We start from the raw sequence: 25,000 nt of genomic DNA on the forward strand, positions 1-25,000 counted from the left end.
CGTTTAGGAGGAATGTGCTTTGATTTAGACAAAGATTGAAAGATAATTACACTGAATAAATGGGCTGTGGTTTCAGTGTTTTTTACTGTAATATGTTCACAATGTTCACAGTGCAACAACACGCTGCACATTACAACATAGCAACAACAAAAAGAAAGAAAAGAACTCAACGATTTCCTCAAAAGAAAGAATGTGAGAAACAAAGCTGTAAGTGGTGGAAACATTGGTTAATGTAGTGGAACGTAAACTGACGAGGTTGTTTCACTCTCAGATGGATGAGGATGGATGAGGATGATGAGGATGGATGGGGATGGATGAGGATTAATGGGGATGGATGATGATGGATGAGGATGGATGGGGATGATGAGGATGGATGAATAAGAATAAAATATATTAGTTAAAACAGTTATAAATAATAATAATTAGTATTTTTGATTAATCTGTTTTATCCTCTATATATTCACAATATTGTCCACTGTCCACTGCTCAAAGTTAAGAGTTCACAGCTCTTATCAGAGCACTTATTATTTAGATGCAGTCCGATTAAATCTGATTTTCGTTTCAGGCTGATATCAGACTGATATCCGATATCAATATCAGATGGGGACACCCCTAGTTGTAAATGAAGAGATTGGTGCGCTATCGACACAAAATGCCTCCGCGATCGACTGGTAGATAACTATCAATGCATTGTGCATCCCTGATGTAGACGACATGAAGGCACTCTCACAAACTCACATTAGTGAATGCAAACACACACACACACCACACACGCCACACACACACACCACACACCACACCAACACACACACACACACACACACACACACAACACACACACCACACACACACACACACGCACACACCACACACACACACACACACACACACACACACACACACACACACACAACACACACACCACACACTAATAAAGAGCAGCAGAGATCAGTTGTCTGTATGTGACCTTGGACTTTACGACCTCTACGACCTCCTGATGGGATGCTATGAAAGTATGCAGAGCCTTTACCCCTCTCCTCCTCCTCTGACTCTGACATGGATCTGTCGTTAACCTCAGCCAATCACAGACAAGCGGGATGGCTTTTTTTTATGAGTGTGGTTGCCAGGCAACACGGAGAGAGAGAAAGAGAGAGAGTGTGAGAACAAGAGGGGAAGTGGAGAGAAAAAAATAGCCTTGTTGTTGCCAAGTAGAGGAGAAATGTTTGATTGTCACACACACACACGCACACGCACGCACACACACGCACGCACAAACACACACACGTGCAACACACACACACACACACACACACACACACACACACACACACACACACACACACACACACACACACACACAACACACACACACACACACGCAGGCATGCCATCAACAGCTCGCTCATTCACACACGACCACGAAGGAAGGATTGAATGACTGGTTAGCATGGTTAGCATTAGCACAGTTAGCATTAGCACGGTTAGCGTTAGCACAGTTAGCATTAGCAGGGTTAGCAGCCACAGACCATCATTTCTCAGAAAAGCTCAGCGTTTATTTGGACAAAAGATTGATCTGTGTGGGTCTCTTATTTTGAAATTATATTCCACAAAACCATAACGACCACAAGAAGTGATTACGTCCTGCGTTCTTTCTTTCTTTTTATATCTAGGTCATGCTGAGTGGCTCATCTCTCTCTTTGTAATAAACTCTTATGTTCTTTAGTTCATATATCATTCTGTTTCTCTCCTCCTCTTCAGTCTGTTCAACTAAAGTTAAACTAAAGATAACTTCAACCTCAGTAAAAGTCTGTGAACTTTATCCAGTCATGAGTTCATCATCATGTCTTCCTGGTTCCAGCAGCACAAACACACCTTTTAAACACCCAGTTTCTGTGTTTTCTAGCAGATAACTGACTGTTTTGTTTTTAACACAAAGGCAGAATTAAAAAATACACATGTAGAGTTTTTAAATCATGTAAATACATGTGAATGGATGTGGACCGCGAGCAAGTTAACCTTTTCTTTAACGTTTTAAAGACAGTTGTTTCTGGTCCTCTTCTTACACTGAATCAAGGTCTCTAACAGCAGCAGCACTTCTTACAATCAAACTCCATAGATTTCACATTTTATTGATAACTTTAAGCTTTTTTGAAACGCTATGATCTATTCAAAAAGGACGACCTCCATCTTAATATACATGGAGCCCAAATTCCAAATTTGTCTTGTAAATGAGTGGACTGAGAAACAGAAATGTTCAATTGTGCACAAAATCTGATGGAATATGAGAAATAGGTCAAATGTTAGCTGTAGCAAGTGTAGCAAACGGCTGGAGACGTTAAATCTCCTGTGATCTCAGTGCGTGCTTGCACAAAATTTGACATAAAATGAGTTGATATGACAGACTTTACCTTCTGAAATGTAAATATAACACAGACTAAACTCTCACCCACATGTTTAGATACAATATCACACATTTACATACCATATTTATGACAGTAAACAGTATGCTAGCTTTAGCATGTTAGCAAACGACCTCGATGTAAAAAAAAAAAAAACAGCAAAAATACACACACAGTTACTCAAAAAACATAGAATATTACAAACAAACACTGCTCAAATTTACTCCAAAACCAATGAATAGAAAAATAAACAAAATGACAAAAATAAATGCACAAAATGACTCATAAGATACAAAACAACAACAACAACAAAACACAGAAAAAATGTTACAAAGAAACAACAGAAATAGACAAAATGACCAAACAAAAATGACCAAAAATGACTCCAATAATATACAATCCATATTATATAATATATAAGAGAAATATACACAATAACAAAAGAAACAAACTAAAGAGCCGTGAATTTCATCTTCAGATTGGTCCTTATGCTAAAACTGAGATTTATATCCTATATATCTTATATATTCCTATATCCTATATATTCCTATATATCTTAAATATCTTATATATTCCTATATATTCTATATATTCCTATATATCCTATATATTCCTATATATCCTATATATTTCCTATATATCCTATATATTCCTATATATCCTATATATCTTATATATCCTATATACCTTTATATATTATATATATTCCTATATATCCTATATATTCCTATATATTCCTATATATCCTATATCTTATATATCCTAGATAATCTATATATTCCTATATATTCTATATATTCCTATATCCTATAGAATAGTATATTACCTATATAGACTATATATTCCGATATATTCTATATATGCCTATAATCTTTATATCTTAGATTTTCTATATATTCCTATATTCCGATATCTTATATATTCCTATATATTCTATATATGCCTATATATCGTAATATCTTATATATCCTATATAGTCCTATATATTCTATATATCTATTATCTTATTATTCTAATATTCCTATATATCCTATATATTCCTATATATCCGATAATATTCCTAAGATATCCTATATATCTTATATAGTCTATATATTCCTATATATCCTATATATTCCTATATAGCCTATATATTCCTATATATCCGATATATTCCTATATATTCCTAGATTCCTATATAGCCTATATATTCTATATATTCCTATATAATCCTATATATCTTAGATAGCTATAGATTCGAGAGATCGATAGAGCGTAATATAGCTATATGTCCTATATCCTAGATATCTAATAAATTAATCCTATATATTCCTATAGATCCTATATATCTTATATGTTTTATATAGATTCCTATAGCGATATATTACTATATATCCTATATATTTATATATCCTATAGATTCCTATAATTCCTATATAGCTTATAATATCCTATATATCTATATATTCTATATATTCCTATATATCCTATATATCTTATATATCCTATATATCCTATATATCCTATATATCTTATATTTTATATATTCCTATATATTCTAATATTCCTATATATCCTATATATTCCTATATATCTTATATTCCTATATATCCTATATATCTTATATATTCTATATATTCCTATTATTCTATATATTCCTATATATTCTATATATTCCTATATATCCTATATATCCTATATATTCCTATATATCCTATATATCTTATATATTCTATATATCCTATATATTCCTATATATTCTATATATTCCTATATATTCCTATATATTCCTATATATCCTATATATCTTATATATTTCTATATATTCTATATATTCCTATATATTCCTATATATCTATATATTCCTATATATCTTATATATTCCTATATATCCTATATATCTTATATATTCTATATATTCCTATATATTCCTATATATCCTATATATTCCTATATATTCCTATATATTCTATATATTCCTATATATCTTATATATTCCTATATATCCTATATCTTATAGAGTCTATATATTCCCTATATATTCCTATATAGTCTATATATTCCTATATATTCCTATATATCCTATATATTCCTAGATAGTCCTATATATCTTATATATCCTATATATCTTATATTCTATATATTCCTATATATCCTATATAATTCCTATATATCCTATATATCTTTATATTCCTATATATTCCTATATATCCTATATATTCCTATATATTCCTATATATCCTACTATATCTATATATTCCTATATATTCCTATATATCCTATATATTCCTATATATCCTATATATTCCTATATATCCTATATATTCCTATATATCCTATATATCTTATATATTCTATATATTCTATATATTCCTATATATTCCTATATATCCTATATATTCCTATATATTCCTATATATCTTATATATTCCTATATATCCTATATATCTTATATATCCTTTATATCCCCATCCTGATCAAAGTATCCCATCCCTGACCTAAGGTGTAGACTTTCACTGGTAAAATCATTCCCACTTTCTAACTCGTACAGTGAAGCATCAATGACGGGAAAAGATGGTGATCAATGTCCGGATGCTGATGTGATCAAATGTGCTTTAGATTGATTTTGTTTCCTATTGATTGGTGTTTGGTGTCAGGTTACTGCACAGAGTGAACTTTACGTGAAACCAAATGAATCACATGATCATGTCATGATAATGTTCCTGAATGCATCAATACATTTTGTAAGTATACACGTTGAGCACACGAGTCATACTCAACCGTCCCATGATGCATTGGGAGCTGAATGTAAAATAATCCTCAAGCTAAAAAATCAAACATTCCCTTTTCAAAGTAAAAGCATCTCTTCTTGTCTTCCACTATTTTTTTAAACTCTTTTGTAGATAGGGCTCTTATTTTGAAGTTAACAGGAAGTGTAGTCAGTAGACCAATGGAGGGTCTCTGAAAATGTGTGAAATGTGTTTACGTCAATGTTTCCAGAACGTTTTTTGCCATTCACATGTACAATTCCCTCAAAATATAACATTTTTTTGCGCATAAGTTTCCTCAAAAATATGATAATTTGGCCTAAAATAATAATAATAATAATAATAATAATAATAATAATAATAATAATAATAATAATAATAATAATAATAATAATAATGAGGTGCATTACAATACGGTCTTACCTTTAAGCTCATCTTCAGCTCAGGCTCCTCCTCCTGCAAATGAATTGCGTATCTTGCGATAGTGAATGTGGAGTGATAAGTGCTTTTTAGTCAGAGTCGCTAAAACTTCAGAAAACTCTCCAATAACACTAGAAAAAGTGGTTAGATTTGTCACTTTTGAGAAAATAATAAAACAAGCTGGAAAGTTGCCAAGTTGGCAGCACTGCTCCGATGTTATTAACGTTTTGTTTACCTTCTCGGAAACGTCAAATCGTGAAGTGACTGGCTGTGATTGGCTCGATCGCTATTCAATCAATCAAACTGGACCAAATAACTTTTTTTTTTTTTACCTTTATTTTGGCAGGTAAGATCAGTTAAGAACCAGTTCTGATTTTTATGATAGTGCAGGTGTCGCATCCCCTATGGGTGAGATGTACCTGCATCACGTGTCTCTAGAATCCTTCATTTTTTACTTTATTTGATCATAATTGGACAGTAACAGGTGGAATAACTCAACTCTTCCACAGACGCCTTACTTTTTGTCTCAGTATTTTTAGACTTTGCTTTTCTCAGAGTAAATACGGCCCGTCTGTGTGTGTGTGTGTGTGTGTGTGCGCGTGTTTATGTGTGTGTGTGTTTAGCAGAGATTTAAAGCCTCTGTAATCAAAGCCAGAGAACGTGCATGTTTTCCCAGGCCCAGCTGACTCCACTCTAAAGCTTTACCATCATCACACTGTGTCTTTAATAGATTTAAGTTTGTTTAAAGAAGAAGAAGAAGAAGAAGAAGGACCACAGATTTTATGCTGAGGGCGTGTACTATGAAGCTGGATTAGTATAACCTGATATCTCTGTTAGCTTCACCTAACCAAACATTCTCTGTCAGAGAGCAGCTGTACTATGAAGCAGGATATAAACACGTTCACTTAAGCAAGTTGATTTCAGGCTACGTGCACGCTCACATGAAACAGGTGGAGAGTTCAGTGTTTTGGTCTTTGTAGTTTGTTTGTTGGGTTTTTTAGGTGTTTTTCTTCATTTTCTCTTTTTTCTGTCAATATGACAATTTTTTTTTACCTGTGTTATTGTGTGTTATTTGAGTCATTATGTGTTTTTGTTATTTTTTTTTCGTGTTTTTTTGTAAATTTGTTCTGTGATTCTGTTGGCATTTTGTGTGTCTTTATATAGTGATTTTGTCATGTTGTTTTTCTTGTTATTTCATGTTTAGTGTGTCGTTTTTATCGTTGTGTGTACTTTTGTGCATTTTGCTGTTGTTTTCTGTGTTTCTGGAGTTTTGTGTGTTATGTTGTTTTCAGTGCCTTTGGGAAACAAACTGAAATGATGGAATTCAACATTTTCAGTCATGCATTTTTACCATGTTTTCCCTTTTTAAACAGGTGGAAACAATATGTAGCAAGTGTTTGGTAGAGATAAAGAGACGGACTTAAATCACTCGCAGGCAGATAAAAAATAAACATACTGTATGTGCATTTTAAATGTTAACAGGATGTTGAGACCTGCTGTCACTAAAGGAATCACAGAAACATCATTATTCTGATGCTTTAACTCCATTAGATGTTGGATTTACAATTAAACACTAATAATTATATTATAACAAATTTTGACCATCTTTTCTGTTTCAGACTTTACACATTTTCTCTCACTACAGCTTTTTAAACTTCCTGAAAGTGTAGCAAACATGCTGAATACGGTTAATGGAGATTTTCAATAATTATTTATTAATTATATAATCATTATTGTCATTTCCTATTTGAGCTGAGATTACGCACAATATTTTGTGAGATATGACGTCCATCCGTTAGCTAACATGCTAAAGCTAACATTAGCCCACCTGTTTTACAGTGAAAAATATGGTAAAAATGTGTTAAATTGTCCCTAAATATGATGTATAGCAGATCTTTTTCTATATTCTGAGCGAGTAGGTGGAGCTTATTACTATACCGTATTTACCTTTTTATGTGATGGAGTTCCTGATATATTGGAAGATGAAAATAGAAGATAAATAAGGACCCCCCCCACCCCCCTCACTACATTATCCATATCTCAGAAAGTATTGATCAGATCAAACTAAACTTTTACAGTGTAAATATTAAGTAATCACGCAATGATTGGTAAAAAAATGCAGATTTTTTTAGTAAATGGACTTGATTTCTATAGAGCTTTATCACCACTGAAACAGTCTCAAAGCTCTTTACATATCAGCTCATTCACCCATTCACTCACATTCACACACCAGTGGGACAGGACTGACATGCAAGGCACTAGTCGACCACTGGGAGCAACTTAGGGTTCAGTGTCTTGTTGATGCAACAAAACAAATAGAACTTCACACATTAGGAATAAAAAATGAATAAATAAACATAAATTACAAGAGCCGAATATAAAGATGAAAAAAATATATATATATATATATATATATATATGTGTATATATGAAATGATTATAATAATATTAAATATAATATACACAAAAAGAAATAAAGATAATAATGATATTATTATTATTATTATTATTATTATTATTATTATTATATTGTAATAATAATAAGAATAATCACAATAGCAATCAATCAAACATGATTACAATTTTATTAAATATAATATAAAATAATATGTAATTAAAATAAATATAAGCGTTATGTAAGAGTTCACTTTGTTTCTCACATCAGACTCAGTCATTGAGTCAAATTATTTACTCCTCTGTCTCTGTTATGTTCTAAAAATGTTTGTCTTTTTATGATCAAAGATATGTTTTTAAATCCCAGCATTAGTTGAATGCTAACCTTACAGTTTATTAGCATTAGACGCTAGTGTCTGTTGGAAGAAAGCAAGGCTAGGTTCAACTGGACTTAAATTCTGATGGAAGTTTACGGAAAGTAGCAACATTCCCGACGTGTGTGTGTGTGTGTGTGTGTGTGTGTTGTTCTCCTGTGGTATCTGATAAGTGTGCTAGACACCGACAAACAGGAAGTGAAGCATCATAAAAGCAGAGATCAAACACACACACACGTCCCATGGTTCCCACCACAGAGCTGAGCTCATTAACATGTACAGAGAACACACACACACACACACACACACACACACACACGCACACACACACACACACACACACACACACGCACACACACGCACACACACGCACACACACACACACACACAATGTCCCTCTCTTTGATATAACTCCCATAGTGTGATTTAATAAATATGTGATGATCTATACTTCAATATTCTGAGTGTGTGTGTGTGTGCGTGTGTGTGTGTGTGTGTGGTGGGGGGGTTGGGGGGGGTGGTGTTTAGCTCAATGGTTGCTGGGTAAAACAGGAGCCGTGAGAGAGGAATTTGTTGTTTATGAATGGAGGACTTCTGTCTGTGTGTGTGTGTGTGTGTGTGTGTGCGCGTGTGTGTGTGCGCGTGTGTGTGTCTGTGTGCGTGTGTGTGTGTGTGTGTGTGTGTATCTTATACACTTTGCTGGTGAGAGAATGTGACTAAACACACAGTAGAAGCTCCACGGTTGTAGATTTTAGTCGTTGAGAACACAGTTAATATTGTGATTGTGTAATAAACATTTATTGTTATTCTACTAACGTTTACATAAACATGTGATCAATGGGTCACGTGATCAATATTTCTGTTAGTATTTAGAATAATGAGCAATTAGAGCTTTAACACAGGAAACAACAAAGAGTTTGTGTTTTTGTTGCTTGTTTTTGTATCAACTTATTCCAGAACATTCCAGAGAAATATAAACTAAACAGTGTAAAATATTTATAATATCTGTAGATATCATGAAATAAACAGAACAACTGATGAAGATGATGAATTTAGTCTGAAATAGTTTTTCTACATAACAGTTGATAAGTTGGGTCAGATGATGCTATCTGTAGCAGCGCTTCTAGCCCCGCCCACATCCTCTACCACAGAGTGGTCGACTGTCACTACAATCATTTATCACTGACTTTGTTCATTTGTCACTCATGGATTTATTATTGGTTCTGAACCCTGTCTGAGTGTCAGTGTGGATTGGAGACACTGTCTGCTCCACTAGGACCATTGTCCCTGCTAGCTGCTACATGTTAGCATTGAGGTGTTAGCCGCTACATGTTAGCATTGAGGTGTTAGCTGCTACATGTTAGCATTGAGGTGTTAGCCGCTACATGTTAGCATTGAGGTGTTAGCTGCTATATGTTAGCATTGAGGTGTTAGCCGCTACATGTTAGCATTGAGGTGTTAGCTGCTATATGTTAGCATTGAGGTGTTAGCTGCTACATGTTAGCATTGAGGTGTTTGCCGCTACATGTTAGCATTGAGGTGTTAGCTGCTATATGTTAGCATTGAGGTGGAAAAGCTCCGCTGGTTCACAAAGTCTTTCTTGCACAATTTTCACACAACTGGGCTTCAGTTTTTTGTCCTGTGCTACATGATAGCATTGAGGTGTTAGCTGTTATATGTTAGCATTGAGGTGATAGCTGCTATATGTTAGCATTGAGGTGTTAACCGCTACATGTTAGCATTGAGGTGTTAGCTGCTATATGTTAGCATTGAGGTGTTGGCTGCTACATGTTAGCATTGAGGTGTTAGCCGCTACATGTTAGCATTGAGGTGTTAGCTGCTATATGTTAGCATTGAGGTGTTAGCTCCTACATGTTAGCATTGAGGTGTTAGCCGTTACATTTTAGCATTGAGGTGTTAGCTGCTATTTGTTAGCATTGAGGTGTTAGCTGCTACACGTTAGTATTGAGGTGTTAGCTGCTTCTACATGTTAGCATTGAGGTGCTAGCTACTATATGTTAGCATTGAGGTGCTAGCTGCTACATGTTAGCATTGAGATGCTAGCTGCTACATGTTAGCATTGAGGTGATAGCTGCTACATGTTAGCATTGAGGTGCTAGCTGCTACATGTTAGCATTGAGGTGTTAGCTGCTACATGTTAGCATTGCCGTACTAGCTGTTACATGTTAGCATTGAGGTGTTAGCTGCTACATGTTAGCATTGAGGTGTTAGCTGCTACATGTTAGCATTGAGGTGCTAGCTGCTACATGTTAGCATTGAGGTGTTAGCTGCTACATGTTAACATTGAGGTGCTAGCTGCTACATGTTAGCATTGAGGTGTTAGCTGCTACATGTTAGCATTGCCGTACTAGCTGTTACATGTTAGCATTGAGGTGTTAGCTGCTACATGTTAGCATTGAAGTGTTAGTTGCTACATGTTAGCATTGAGGTGCTAGCTGCTACATGTTAGCATTGAGGTGTTAGCTGCTACATGTTAGCATTGAGATGTTAGCTGCTACATGTTAGCATTGAGGTGTTAGCTGCTACATGTTAGCATTGAGGTGTTAGCTGCTACATGTTAGCATTGAGGTGCTAGCTGCTACATGTTAGCATTGAGGTGATAACTGCTATATGTTAGCATTGAGGTGTTAGCTGCTACATGTTAGCATTGAGGTGTTAGCTGCTACATGTTAGCATTGAGGTGCTAGCTGCTACATGTTAGCATTGAGGTGATAGTTGCTACATGTTAGCATTTAGGTGCTAGCTGCTATATGTTAACATTGAGGTGCTAGCTGATACATGTTTGCATTGAGGTGATAGCTGCTATATGTTAGCATTGAGGTGCTAGCTGATACATGTTAGCATTGAGGTGATAGCTGTTTCATGTTAGCCTTGAGGTGTTAGCTGCTACATGTTAGCATTGAGGTGCTAGCTGCTACATGTTAGCATTGAGGTGATAGCTGCTATATGTTAGCATTTAGGTGCTAGCTGCTACATGTTAGCATTGAGGTGTTAGCTGCTACATGTTAGCATTGAGGTGCTAGCCGCTCCATGTTAGCATTGAGGTGATAGTTGCTACATGTTGGCATTGAGGTGCTAGCTGCTACATGTTTAGCATCCCTGATAGCACACATACATCTCATTGACGTCAGCACGATAAATGACGTAAGCGTACTATCTGGGTGGGTATTCTGGGAACTTGTGAAATGAGAACGGTTCCACACTGTTTGGAGGGCAAAAAAAACTATTAACTGTTATTTTTCTGTAATTAATTAATCACAATCAACGCGTTAAAGTCCCAGCCCTAGTTTTAACTTAAAGTCTGGTTTTCTACATCCAGTCAAACCTTATTAGAACACATTTTATAATTCAGAGTCACAGTAACTTTGAGGTAAAACAGTCTCTATGAAGCAGTTCCTGTTAGTTTTCAGTCTAAACGGATGTTTCTTTGTGACATTTATCACCTGTGTTAGCAGCACCTTGTTTGGTAGTGGGAGTCGCTCGGAGCTAAAAATGCCCTAAACTCTGGGGTCAACCTTTTCCACATGGACCTACTGTCTTAATATAGACTTAGTGTTTACAACAGTAGGTTAGCTCACTGAGCTAATGGTCCCTGTACAGCTGCTAACACACTAACACACTGTGTAAATACACTTTAGAAAGAAAGAAAGATGTTCTTTGCTTTGACAGATTGGACTCTTTTTTCCCTCCTGGATTTACTTTAGGCAGCACGCTAACGTTAGCGCTCACGTAAATGTTTGACTGTGGCTTTGTAATCAATAGACGTCTGAGATGATGAACGTTAGCTCTTTGTTAGCATCTGTGTAAGCGTGTAAATCCTTCTCACTCAAACTTGTTTTCAGAGCACGTTTTAATTTGTCTTCATGTTATTTAAAATAAACACTTCCTGGTTTAGGTTTGATGTGTATATTTTACTGAATACTTCATTTAGACACAGAATGACCTGGAATGACTGAGGCATCAATAGCTGTGTTAACGTTACAGTTTGTTTTTTTACAAAATAAAATTATTCTTTGAACATGTTTCCATTGAAGGTTTTTTTGCAACCTGGTATCTTTGGTGAAATATCATTCTATGAGACTTCGAGAGAACAATTTATTGTTCTTTGGGCCATAGTGTACAGTCATCTTAAAGATGGAAATCATTGTTTTCATCTGAAATCGGGAATGTGGCTAAATTGGAAAATAATAAGAAAAGTGACAATAATGTGTCAACATGTGTGACATTAGGACGGTGGAACAGTGGTGAAATTTGATTAAGAAGTGATCATGTGACCAGGTACGTCACTTCCTGTGATGTGTAATTGTGTAAAAAGTGTTTTGATTGAACTTTAACCAAAAATTTAATATGGAAACATCTAAAAAAAACTTTTTCAGCGATATTTGAATGTTTATTCTAAATTCACTTTTTATTGAACTATTTAGATTTTGATCATCAGCATCATCATGTTTCATTTCATAAAGATTTGATTGATTTAAAATGGAAACTTTTTTTTTATATGTGGCAGTAGAAACAAAAATGTGCACAAATATTGTGTAACAGAGATTTAAATGAATAAAAATGAACAATTAACTTCAATGTAATTTTTATTTAATATTTTTATCTTCTTTATTCATCATACGCTCCCTGTAATGTGATCAGCTTAGAGCTATGAACATAGACTGTTCACATAATGATTAGTCACATATATACAGTACATTGGTTCTAGACTCACACGCTCTGGTAATAAGAAAATATTCTTTTTTAAAAGTATTTTCTTTGTTCCATAATTATATGTGGGAATGTAAGAAAAAATGTGATCTGTTTTAATTTATAGTAGAAATGTTGCTGTTTATTGGGAAATAAAACTATTTTTTTTTTTTGTGTGACTTATTCATTTTTATTTTGGACCCAAACTTTGGGTTTTTTCACCACTTGTGAATATTGAAAATCTGTGTTTTATTTTCATTGATTGTTTATTAGTTTTTCACTAGTAACATAAAAATTATAATAACCATTTTATCAGACAAACATTTATTTTTGAAAACATAATATTGATTATGAACAAATTTCTCATGTTCTAGATTTTCCTAATTCATACTTTGTGAAGAACAGCTTCTTATGATTGAAACATATGTAATATTTTGAAGGAAAAACATGTTTTTCTGTTTTTTTTTATGTTCATTTGATCAAACTCAAATATTTCAGTGTAACTATTGAATATTTACTTAACAAATGGTAAAAATTTCAGATTTGTGAGTCAGAAGTGCGTGAGTCAGTTGGAATGATCCAAATATAGTTTGTTACTAAATCTTCTCACATAATAGTTTGGATTCAGGTTTTTTCCTCTTTCTGTGCCTGAACACGTTCTGACCTTTGGTTTCCAGGAGCAACCAGAGACATTGGATCAGCTCTGACCAGGATGTGCATGAGACATCGCAGCATCGAAGCCAAACTACGACAGTTTACAAAGTAAGAGCCTCACACTCACCTTTAGTTTACAAAATAAGAGCCTCACACTCACCTTTAGTTTACAAAATAAGAGCCTCACACTCACCTTTAGTTTACAAAATAAGAGCCTCACACTCACCTTTAGTTTACAAAATAAGAGCCTCACACTCACCTTTAGTTTACAAAGTAAGAGCCTCACACTCACCTTTAGTTTACAAAGTAAGAGCCTCACACTCACCTTTAGTTTACAAAATAAGAGCCTCACACTCACCTTTAGTTTACAAAATAAGAGCCTCACACTCACCTTTAGTTTACAAAATAAGAGCCTCACACTCACCTTTAGTTTACAAAGTAAGAGCCTCACACTCACCTTTAGTTTACAAAATAAGAGCCTCACACTCACCTTTAGTTTACAAAATAAGAGCCTGGCCGTTGAGCTGTCTCGCGTTACCCTCGTCTTGAGGGCAAAGAGAAACCAGCCTGTGCTCAGTTTGTAGCTATTACACCTACCATGACTAATCATTCTGATAACATGTAAATAACTTCATGATGTCATGCTTTTCTTCTCTGTTGTGCTTTGGTAATAAATGCACAAGTTCTCTGTGCACGTTTCAGTCACCACATGGGATAGTGGGGGTCATCAGTCTCTGTCACCGTTATTTTGGGGGTCGTGGGCTGAAACATTTGGGAACCCCTGCTTTAGAAGAACTTCCATATCTTCCACACACATACAGTAGGTGTCTGCTAATAATTCATTTACCTGGCCGCGTCGGTGTGAGCGGGTGTGGAGTGGCTTAGGGCTGGAGGGGGGTCTTCTTCTACTGATTATTAAATTATTAAATGAACAGATTAGTGCGCCGCTTGCGCCCCCTCACACTGAGGTCAAAAGCTGAATAGGTTTCACTTCTGGGTGAACATGACGGTGTCGTCCAGGTGAAATAAAATTAAAATAAACATTTTGAAATTACTCAATTACTCCAAAATAAAAGACGTCCACACTTGTGGTATTTGGAAGCCATTGACAAAGTTTCAGGTTGAATAAATACCATGTCGGAGAGATATTCACTCAACAGCTTATTATTGTAAAGTTACATTAGGTTAACTGTTTTTTATTGCAATGTATATTATAATCATTTTTTGCAGAATAAACTATTCCTATTTGTATTGATATTGCTGTATGAGACACTATTACTTTATTTAAGTTGTTGACTGAGATTATCACTCACTCAGAATGGCGGAAGGAGCAAAAATCACAGCAGAACTAGCAAAAATTAATTTTCCAGTAGTGTGCATGCTCATAATCGATCTCAGTACGAGGTAAACTCAGTCCGTGACACCGGGTGGCGGGGCAGCATCCTTAGCAGGGAGGCCCAGACTTCCCTCTCCCTGGCCACTTCATCCAGCTCTTCCCTGAGGGATCACAATCTACATTTAATAGAAATACTTTTCTTTTGATGACGTGCAGTATCCTGGAGCATCTCTTTCTGTCAGGGTTACGTTGAACAAAGGATAAACTTTAGTTCAGATCTTTCTTTATTAGGACGCACTAGCTTTCTTCTTCAGGCTCTTTGTTCGTGCTGCACTTTACGAATGTTCCTCACACCTAAAAGTTGTGGTTTTACGACCAGGCCTGACCATGTGACCTTTGAATGAAAGGTAAAGCATTCAGTGGAGTTTCTAAATGGAATCTTTTCAATCTGAACTATTGACTCTGTGTTTATGGAACGCTGATTGTACAGTTGTGCATGCTAAAATAAACAGCAACATTTAGCAACAAACCATGTTTATATAACATATGTGAATTTTTTTTAAATGTTACTTTTGACCAGATTTACAGCTATATTTATTAAATTTGTGGTTGTTTTTCTTGGAAAAAAAATAATGTAAATGTTAAATGTTAGATATTTTATGTAAATCTAAATGTTAAATATTAAATCTAAATGTAAATGACAAATGTAAATGACAAATGTAAATGACAAATGTAAATGACAAATGTAAATGACAAATGTAAATGACAAATGTAAATCTGAATGTTAAATCTAAATGTAAATCTTAAATGTTAAATCTAAATGTTGAATGTTAAATCTAAATGTTGAATGTTAAATCTAAATGTTAAATGTTAAATCTAAATGTTAAATGTTAAATGTTAAATGTTAAATCTAAATGTTAAATGTTAAATGTTAAATGTTAAATGTTAAATCTAAATGTTAAATGTTAAATGTTAAATCTAAATGTTAAATGTTAAATGTTAAATGTTAAATGTTAAATTTAAATGTTAAATGTTAAATTTAAATGTTAAATGTTAAATTTAAATGTTAAATGTTAAATCTAAACGTTAAATGTTCAATCTAAATGTTAAATGTTAAATCTAAATGTGTGTCGTTCCCGTTACTTCCGCAGTGCTCTGATGGAGAGTCTGATCGTTCCTCTCCAGGATAAGATTGAGGACTGGAAAAAGACGGCGAACCAGCTGGACAAGGATCACGCCAAAGGTACGGCCGCTAATAGCATTGATGCTAACACCATCACTGCAACATCCACAATATAACCTGTGATATATCACATTACATAGACATTTATTGATCATCTATTACAGTATTTGATGCATTTAGCTTCACACTGCAACAACAGCAGAGTAAATGTGTTTGATTTTAAATGTTTCTCAACTTTTGCTACAATAAAGTTCTCAGATCAGAGGAACTTCCATTGGTTTACGTCCGTACTCAAATCTCTTTAAAACTGCTGAAGAAGATCTTTTTTAATCTGATAAAGATAAAGTTTAACATTAGCATTGCATTGTGGGATGTGGAGTCCTATAGATTAGGGGTTCTCAACCTTGGGGTCAGGACCCTATGAGTCACGAGACACTGGGAGTTGGTCTCCAGATGCTTTCAAGAACCTAAGAATATTTTATGAACAATTTGAGCCCATTTTTGCTTATTTTTACCCTTTTTCTGCAATTATACCAAACTCACCATATTTTAACCTATTTTCATCACTTTTTCTTGCTATATTTTTGCTCCTTTTAATGTATTTTTGCTACATTACTCCACTTAAACATCACATTACAATGACTTTTCTGCACATTTTATAGACATGTTCAGCACTTATAAACCCTTTCCACCACTTTTACACCTAATGTCACATATATTGACTCATTATTGTCACTTTTAACCTCTTTTCACCAGATTTCATGCTTATTTTTTGCCAATTTAACCACATTCAGTATTTGTCATTATTTACCAGTTTTAACTAATTGTTCCTACTTCTTAAATGACATGACCTCAACCTTTGGTTGAGAACCGCTGCTGTAGACAGATGCATAGAAGTGTTTTTATTTCATTCTTACTGTGATTTCTTGTGTTTCTTCTCCAGACGAGGAGGGCAGTGATTGGTTTGACTCTATTTTAGTTCCCAGTGACATCACAGATTCAGATATTTCTGTGTAAACCCCCAAAATAACCATCCTCCGATGTTTTGGTGCAACTTTCAGTGAAAACACCAGAAATGTGTTGGGAAGTCACTTTGGCAGAAAAAAAACACTTAAATGCATTCGTCTACGGCACAAATCCTGCTCTTTAGAGCATCTAATTCATCCCTCAGAAGACAGTAAAAATGACATAGAAAATATGAACTATTGTGTAAATTACCAAATAATCCAGTTGTAGATATCTCAAATTCATCAATTTAATCAAACTCTACAATAGTTTTAGATGCTTGTAGTTATCCTTTGTTTATATCACATGAACGCAGTCTTTTTTATTTGAAAATTGTGAAACGAACTCTAAATTTTTCCACAAATCTTGCAATTTCTTACAAACAATCATAATCATAATCATAAATACTTTATTTATCCCAGGGGGAAATTACTTGTGTTACAGACGCTCAAGAAATATTACAAATAAAGAAAGAAAAACATACATAATTAAGTAAAAGATTGTTAGTTAAATAAGGATTAAATACAAGTACACACATTAAAGTAGAAAATAAATAAAACAAGATAAATAATAATAACACAATATACAAATGTATGCAAAATTCCTTTAAATTACACAAATATTTGTTACAAAATCAATCATTTTTGAAGTGAAGATCCAACAGGGACTGATAATAAAAACTAGGGTCCAATTGATATTAAAATAGTTCTTTTCCCCACATATTAAACCAGTGACCCACTAGAGATCAAACTGGTCCATATTTAAACTAAAATGAGTGTGACACCCCTGGTCTACGGGACTCCACATCCCACAATGCAATGCACCAAACTTTTGCACAAATGTATACAAACGTTGGAGTGACAATGTCTTTGGAGTGACGTACATCCAACTGATCACTTTTATGGTGTTTCACTTTTTCTTATCTTCAGTTTCTGATTTCCAACCCTGAATTTATGAAAACCTGACTTTAGATACAGATTGATTAGTTTCATGTGTTTCTATGACGGTTAAAGTCTAATGTGTTTTAAAACGTGAGAGCATCAGAGTTCACGTAGAGGGCGTTACATTCCTGTCTCTGTGTGGTTTTTATCCAGACTACAAGAGGTCACGCCATGAGATCAAGAAGAAGTCATCGGACACCATGAAACTACAGAAGAAGGCTCGGAAAGGTACGAGTCAGCAGTTTCAGAGACATCAGATAGAGAGAGGTCAGACTGGACTCAGAATGCTGAGTCATCGTATGGTGGGGAACACTCGGCACTTTTTCCTCCGTAAATAACCTTTAAAACCTGTTAAAGTTGGTCAACATGAAAACACGTGCAGAGTTAAATCAACTGAAAGCCTGTGGGGACATCTAGTGGTCAAAGCTGGTATTACAATGGTTTGGTTTTACTTGGAGTTTGAAAATATTACCGTATATTATTTTATTATTTTATTTGACAGTTTGATTTATTTCACAAAGGGGAAAAACTGTTTCTTCTTTTGAATACAATTGTATTAAAATGTATGATTCCCATTCAATCATTATCTCAATCAATCAATCAATCAATCAATCAATCAATCTTTTATTTGTATAGCGCCAAATCATAACCAATGTTATCTAAAGACACTTTACAGTCTCTGTGCTGTGTTGAGCTCTAAAACCTGACTGGAAGTCCTCCAACAGGCTGTTGTTTTGAAGGAAGTCACAGAGCTGAGCTGCCACAACTTTCTCAAGAATCTTTGAAATAAAAGGAAGATTAGATATAGGCCTGTAGTTTGCTAAAGTGCTGGAATCAAGAGTATCTGTAATTTAGTTTTCACTATAGTTGAAATGACATTTTGACAGGTCAAAATTTTACACATATTTTACTTTCACATAACTATAGTCCAAACTGATTTACAGATATTTTATGTATATATATACAGCCAAGCTGTTTTAACATTTAAAAACCAAGTTTCACTATCTGGAGTTTACATTCTAGATATTTGTAATTCCATTTTTCTTCGTCAAAAAGAAAAGTTTGTCGAGTCAAAATTGTAATTTGAGATATCTCTAATTTAATTTTGACTTTGTGAAACTGAATTAAATATATTTCCAATTCTAGCTTGAAATGTTTCAAGATATCTGTAAATGGTGTTATGGCTAGTCAAAATTAAGTTGTTGATATGTCAAAGTGGAAATACAGATATCTATAATTAATTTGCAGATATTCGTAATTCACATTTTGGATATATGTAATTAGAAACCAAATACATGTATTTTAGCCTAGTTAAAATGATGGAGATATTGATTAATTGAGGATATCCAAAGTGTTCATTTTGACAAGGTGAAATTGAAATACAGATATCCACAATGATAATTCCAGATAGTTTTTACATTTTTAAATTTGCCATAGACTCATGAAAATGGGAATTATTGATGTAATTATTTATAATTGTAACTAATGAAAAATTACATTGCAAATATGTTACCTTGAAAAACAATTGTTTTATAATATCTATTATTGCTAATATATTTACTGTTTACATTTTAATCACACTTTATTCTTTTGAAGATAAGAGGTGATAGAATCCTCATCAGGGATGTCCAGAAGCGTAGGCGGCGGGTGGAATCTCCTACTACTCTCTTTCTGGCTGCCTTCTACTCTTAAACATGTTCATAAATGATTCCTTACCCCTTTAGCACCAAGATAATATCTGTAATATGATGTGAATATCTGTAAAAGTCATGTTTTTCTATTAGCTCTGTCTGCTAGCATAGCATCTCTTCTTCACTGCTAGAATAGCTGCATCCCAAACAAACACTGGGTTACCAGCGCCCTCTGCTGGTCCAAAGTGATATCTGGCGGCTACAACTGAAGGGAAACAATCATTATCTCTAAACATTTATCCAATAATGTAATAAATTTTAACACTCACAACATTACTGAATTCAAGTAAATTAAATAAACATTATATTTAAGAAAGATTCAACAAAGACAAAATAATTCACAGACCAAATTTGACAAAAGTAGATTTTGAAGGAGTTTTTAATTCTTCTCTATGGAAGTGATAATATATATGTTTTTTTAAACATTCATGATTAATATCATCATGAATTGTGAATTAAAAGTCCTGCGTCCAGGGAACTGGGTTACGAAAATTACAAATGTAAGGGTATATGTAAGATGTATTATGAATATTAATGTGTGTGTTTGATATATTATGAATATAAAAATGCATTGATACAACTAAATATATTACCAAAACCAACTACAGTCAAACCACACATAAATAATGTAAATCATACAGATACAGTATGTTCCAGTAGCAGACAGTATTCTACAGAGGACTACTGACAGACCACGCCCCCATACTACTGCTATACAATAAGTTGGTACATTTTACACTGGAAAGAGGTAAACTGATAATGATGCTCACTTCCTTGTCATCGTTACCATGGATACCAGACTTCAACTTGTAAATGCATCATGCAAACACAAACTAGGTGAGAAAACACATCATGATGCTACAAAATAGACAGAATTAATCACACTAATATAATGCACCAAAAACTACCATATAGCATTATTGTTGCATGCCCCCCGACCACACTAGGTGTCGCTCTCACGCGTCATTGCCGTGCAGCGGCGGCAACTCGCCACGAGTTTTAATCTTCTACTTTTTTTAAACCTGTACTTTTTTTTTCTTCTGGACATCTCTGATCCTCATAATTATTATCTGTGATTTAGTGTTTACGTAGGTTTATTTCACGTTATCTCTTTATTGTGACTTTATCTGTGACCTGTTTGTGTCAGTGTTAGAATGATAGAGTTATAACCTGAGACACTGATAATGTTCTGTGATGTTTCTTTATGCTAACATTAAAGAATGAGCTTTATCTGCTTTCTCTGCTTTCTCTCTCCCTGCTTTCCTTTGCTGCCCCACCCCCCCCCCCCCCCCGTAATAGAGATTCAGGGTAAGTTTTAATCTATTGCCTCTTCTCACACCTTTAGCTATTTCAGCAGGCTAACACTCATTAGCCACGGGTCATGTGACCTATAGGAAACTTTAACTACCCTTGTTAACCAACGTTTAAAGGTGAACCAATCAGATCATCTCCTAACATTTCATCACATATTCGACCTCACTAATAAAATAAAATAGAACATTGTTGAATAATAAAAATAGTAATAATAATAATCAAATGACAGAGAAAACAACTATAATAATTGTGTAAATTATCAACTAATTCAGCTGTAAATATTTCAGTTCGCCCAAATATACAAATTCAAAGAAAATCCACAATATTTGCAGCCTCACAGTTTTCCCACACTAATATCACAAATCTCAAACTGTTAAAACAACTCTTGGTTTTTACAAAATCTCAAACGATTATTTAAAAAATTCCCCCAAATTAAATTAAAAAATTGACCACAAAATCAGGGAAACGTAAAGTGAATCTGTCACTGAATGTTTGGATATAGTTTTTATTTATTTATTCTTTTACCTTGTCTGCACATGCTGTCAAAGGTCAACACTACAAGAAGTGAAATCATTATGAGACAGCAATGCATGTTTTGTTGTTGCAGTAAAATAAATGTATTTATTTTATTGCTTAATTGTGACCATCACCAGCCCTCCCTAAGGAAGGGTAAGAAATATTTTATTATAGGGAGGATATAAAAAGGGAGAGCAGTGTTGCACCTAAGTGGAGGGGGAGGGGGAAGGGAGCAGGGAGGAGAGAGTCAAGGTAGGAAATAGAAAAGGTGGGAAGAATAGATTGTTTTACAGTGAGGGTGAGATGTGAAGTTGTAGAACATATTGTGCTTATTATGTTGTGTAATCAAGCCAGTATAGTGACAAGTGTGAAGCTTAGCTATAAGTGAGTGGTAGTACCTAAAGCAGGTATTTAGGATTAACGTGTCTAAAGTTAAGCCCAGTGTCAGTTTTATCCCACATCCCAAGACGTGCCAGTGCATCGTAGACCAGTATATGTGCAAAAACCGCTACCACAAACCCAGGAACTGCCCCAGGCCCGCAGATGGAGGCAGGCCAGCAGAAAGAGCAGGGGCCAGGGAGCCCCAGGCCACCCCCCCACGCCCCCAAGATCCCAGGCCGACAGGCAGCCACCGCCCCCCACACACACATCCGAGGAAGCCCCAAGCAGCCGAGCACCCAGCACATCCCGCCACCGACCCCAACCCCCAACCCCAAGGCCCCCCACCAGCAACCTGCCCCCCCACCCACCCACACCCAACCCCCCCACCAGCATCCCGGGCCGACAGGAGCCCCCCACGCCAAACCCAACGGGGAGAGCAGGCGCAGAGGGCGGAGGAGGGGGGAGGACGAGACAGGGGCAAGGGGGCAGGGAGCAAGAGGACATTGTTGATTCCTTACATACTTTATACATTATTTATATGTGAAAGTACAAATTAATGATGAAATTTCACATAAAGCCTCATCCTGTTTGTGAATAATCACAGTTTTGCTTTTAAATAAGATGTAACAGAAAAACCTTTGATTGTGTAATAATGTCATATTTTTACAAATTCAATTATAGTCCAAAGTGCTTCACAGAATTTTACTAAAATAATAAAAGGTAAAATGATTAAAAGGTTAGGGACTAAGGCACACGGAAGTAATTTATTAAAGATAATTAAAAAGATGACAAATAAGAAAAAAATCAGAGATACATTTTTTTAAAAAAACAGTAAGGAAGCATTTATAAAATATAAAACATTAAAACTGGCATAAAAAGAGTAAAAGTTAAAAACAACAATAATAAAAAGATTTAACAAACAAAAAATGTCAAAGAATAAAATGTAATATAAACATAAAAATAATAAAGCACGACACAAGTGCTTTTAGCCATATTTAAAGTTTTCAGGATTCCATCATTGCATAGTGTGAAAGAAGTTTTGTTTGGTTTTTCTGGAAATAACTTTCACTTCTTTGTCCCATACTTTCACTCCCGATATTGTTTTACATTAGCTTTATGTTAGCTTTATGTTAGCTTTACGTTAGCTTTATGTTAGCTTTACGTTAGCTTTATGTTAGCTAACCTCTGCATGACTTCCACTGCACGCTGTCACCAGATGTTCTTGTTGAAGTTGAATATTTTCTAATATTTAGTAGTTAAAAGGCTGAACTCTGTACTAGTTTTATAGATGTGGTCTAAAACCTTCTAAATGTCCTTATTAGTAGATCTTTGTCTAACAAAACATGATTATGCACGTATTCATTTAATTGTCTTTTAAAAATGGACTACTTTACAGTTCTAGAGTCTGTTTTCTCCATCTTGAAATCACGTGAATGATTTAGGCCAGATCTGTAACAACAGTGTAGTATTTCTTTAAAACAGATGCAACATGTTGTGTGTAAAAGTGCACTTACTTCAGTTTCATGCAACCAAACGTCACCAAAGCAGATTCTCAGTGATACGTAGCAAGATTATAAAATCTGCTTAGTCATCTATTGATCAATAAATGAAACTCTTCCTCTGAGGGATCAGGGCACCATGTTTGTTTGTTGGGATCCCCATTAGCTTAAGCATTAGCTATCAGATATTCTTAGGCAATGACAATACAATTTATACAATGAAAATAATAATCATACAACAAAACAGACATTTCAAAAACAACAAACAAAATCAATAACAACAGACAAAAATGTTCCCAGGTATTGGAAATAATGTTTGGCACTAAAGTTCCTTTACCTGGTTTAATTGTGTAATAAGATTAATATCACCATTACAGATATTCAGGCTTTTCTCATTTGAGAAATGGCCCGTCCCTCCTTTACCCAGCTCTGATTGGCCAGTGCTGAAGCCACTCCCTTAGTGTTTGATATCACCAATTTCCACAGGCTCTGATCTTTTCAACCCTGTGTCAATCATTCTGATTGGTCAAAGCATTGCTGAATAACAACTATGTGTAACACCATCAAAGAGTGAAACAAAAAATAAAAAAATGACTCATGGCACCACAGAGACCTGAATAAAAATGGATGTGTTTATTTGAAACCAAATAGCAACATCTAGTGGTCAAACATAAGACTAACAATGATTGGAATCAATTTGACTGATATTTTACAGTTACACACTTGTTCCCAAATATGTAGAAAACTTTGGCACAGTTGTGGTAAAGTGGGTTTCTGCCTGAATTTTTTTGTACAAAAACGTGTATCTTTGGCCTAATGTTTATTATTATCACCAAACTTGGTGCAGGTGATGTCCATACATTAGTTCAATTATTTCTGCTTTTATAGCCTTCGTTAATGATAATTGGCTTTATATTTGATGTAAATCTCTAGGCTTTTTTTGGGCATACTACAGATTTCTGTATTTAAAACATGATTCATTGTCACTCAGTATCATATATTTCCAAAATGTCACATCATCTGTAACTACTAAGGGTCCTAATCTGAACAAAAAAATTAGCCATGTAGGTCATGTAGAAGCTCAGAAAACCGTTATTTGTGATGGTATGTGGTTTTCGGAGTGGCTGAGGCTTAAAAGATTAAATAATATCTCTTTAGGGATTTTTTAAAATGATGATTATCATGTTTGTGTCACTTGGTAATGGATTTCATTCATGCATAGCTTTGTATGTAACTCATGACATTCTTACTGTGGGTAAACACACAATCACTAACTGCGTGTGTGGGGGTGGGGTCAGGCCGAGGCGACCTGCAGCCACAGCTGGACAGTGCCATGCAGGACGTGACCGACATGTGTCTGCTGATGGAGGAGATGGAGAAGCAGGCGGTGCGGCGCGTCCTGGTGGAGGAGCGGGGGCGCTTCTGCACCTTCATCG

The 25,000-nt window shown here is 34.8% G+C and overlaps 1 protein-coding gene across 3 annotated transcripts in view; it reads left to right on the forward strand.

The window, feature by feature from the left end:
• The window catches only part of mtss1lb (MTSS I-BAR domain containing 2b), a 69,076-nt gene that overhangs the window by 29,288 nt on the left and 14,788 nt on the right, over positions 1-25,000 (forward strand). For 2 of the 3 annotated variants that reach the window (XM_028475971.1, XM_028475986.1), the window contains exons 4-8: positions 13,722-13,806; positions 16,186-16,277; positions 18,317-18,391; positions 21,154-21,162; positions 24,863-25,000. The exon at positions 24,863-25,000 is cut by the window's right edge and continues 20 nt beyond it. In XM_028475971.1, the coding sequence (XP_028331772.1) occupies positions 13,722-13,806; positions 16,186-16,277; positions 18,317-18,391; positions 21,154-21,162; positions 24,863-25,000 (399 nt within the window). The remainder of the gene's footprint in view (positions 1-13,721; positions 13,807-16,185; positions 16,278-18,316; positions 18,392-21,153; positions 21,163-24,862) is intronic. The other variant, XM_028475980.1, reaches the window with a different exon arrangement.

This window comes from Gouania willdenowi, chromosome 3 (assembly GCF_900634775.1).
Source record: "Gouania willdenowi chromosome 3, fGouWil2.1, whole genome shotgun sequence".
Taxonomy (NCBI): domain Eukaryota; kingdom Metazoa; phylum Chordata; class Actinopteri; order Blenniiformes; family Gobiesocidae; genus Gouania; species Gouania willdenowi.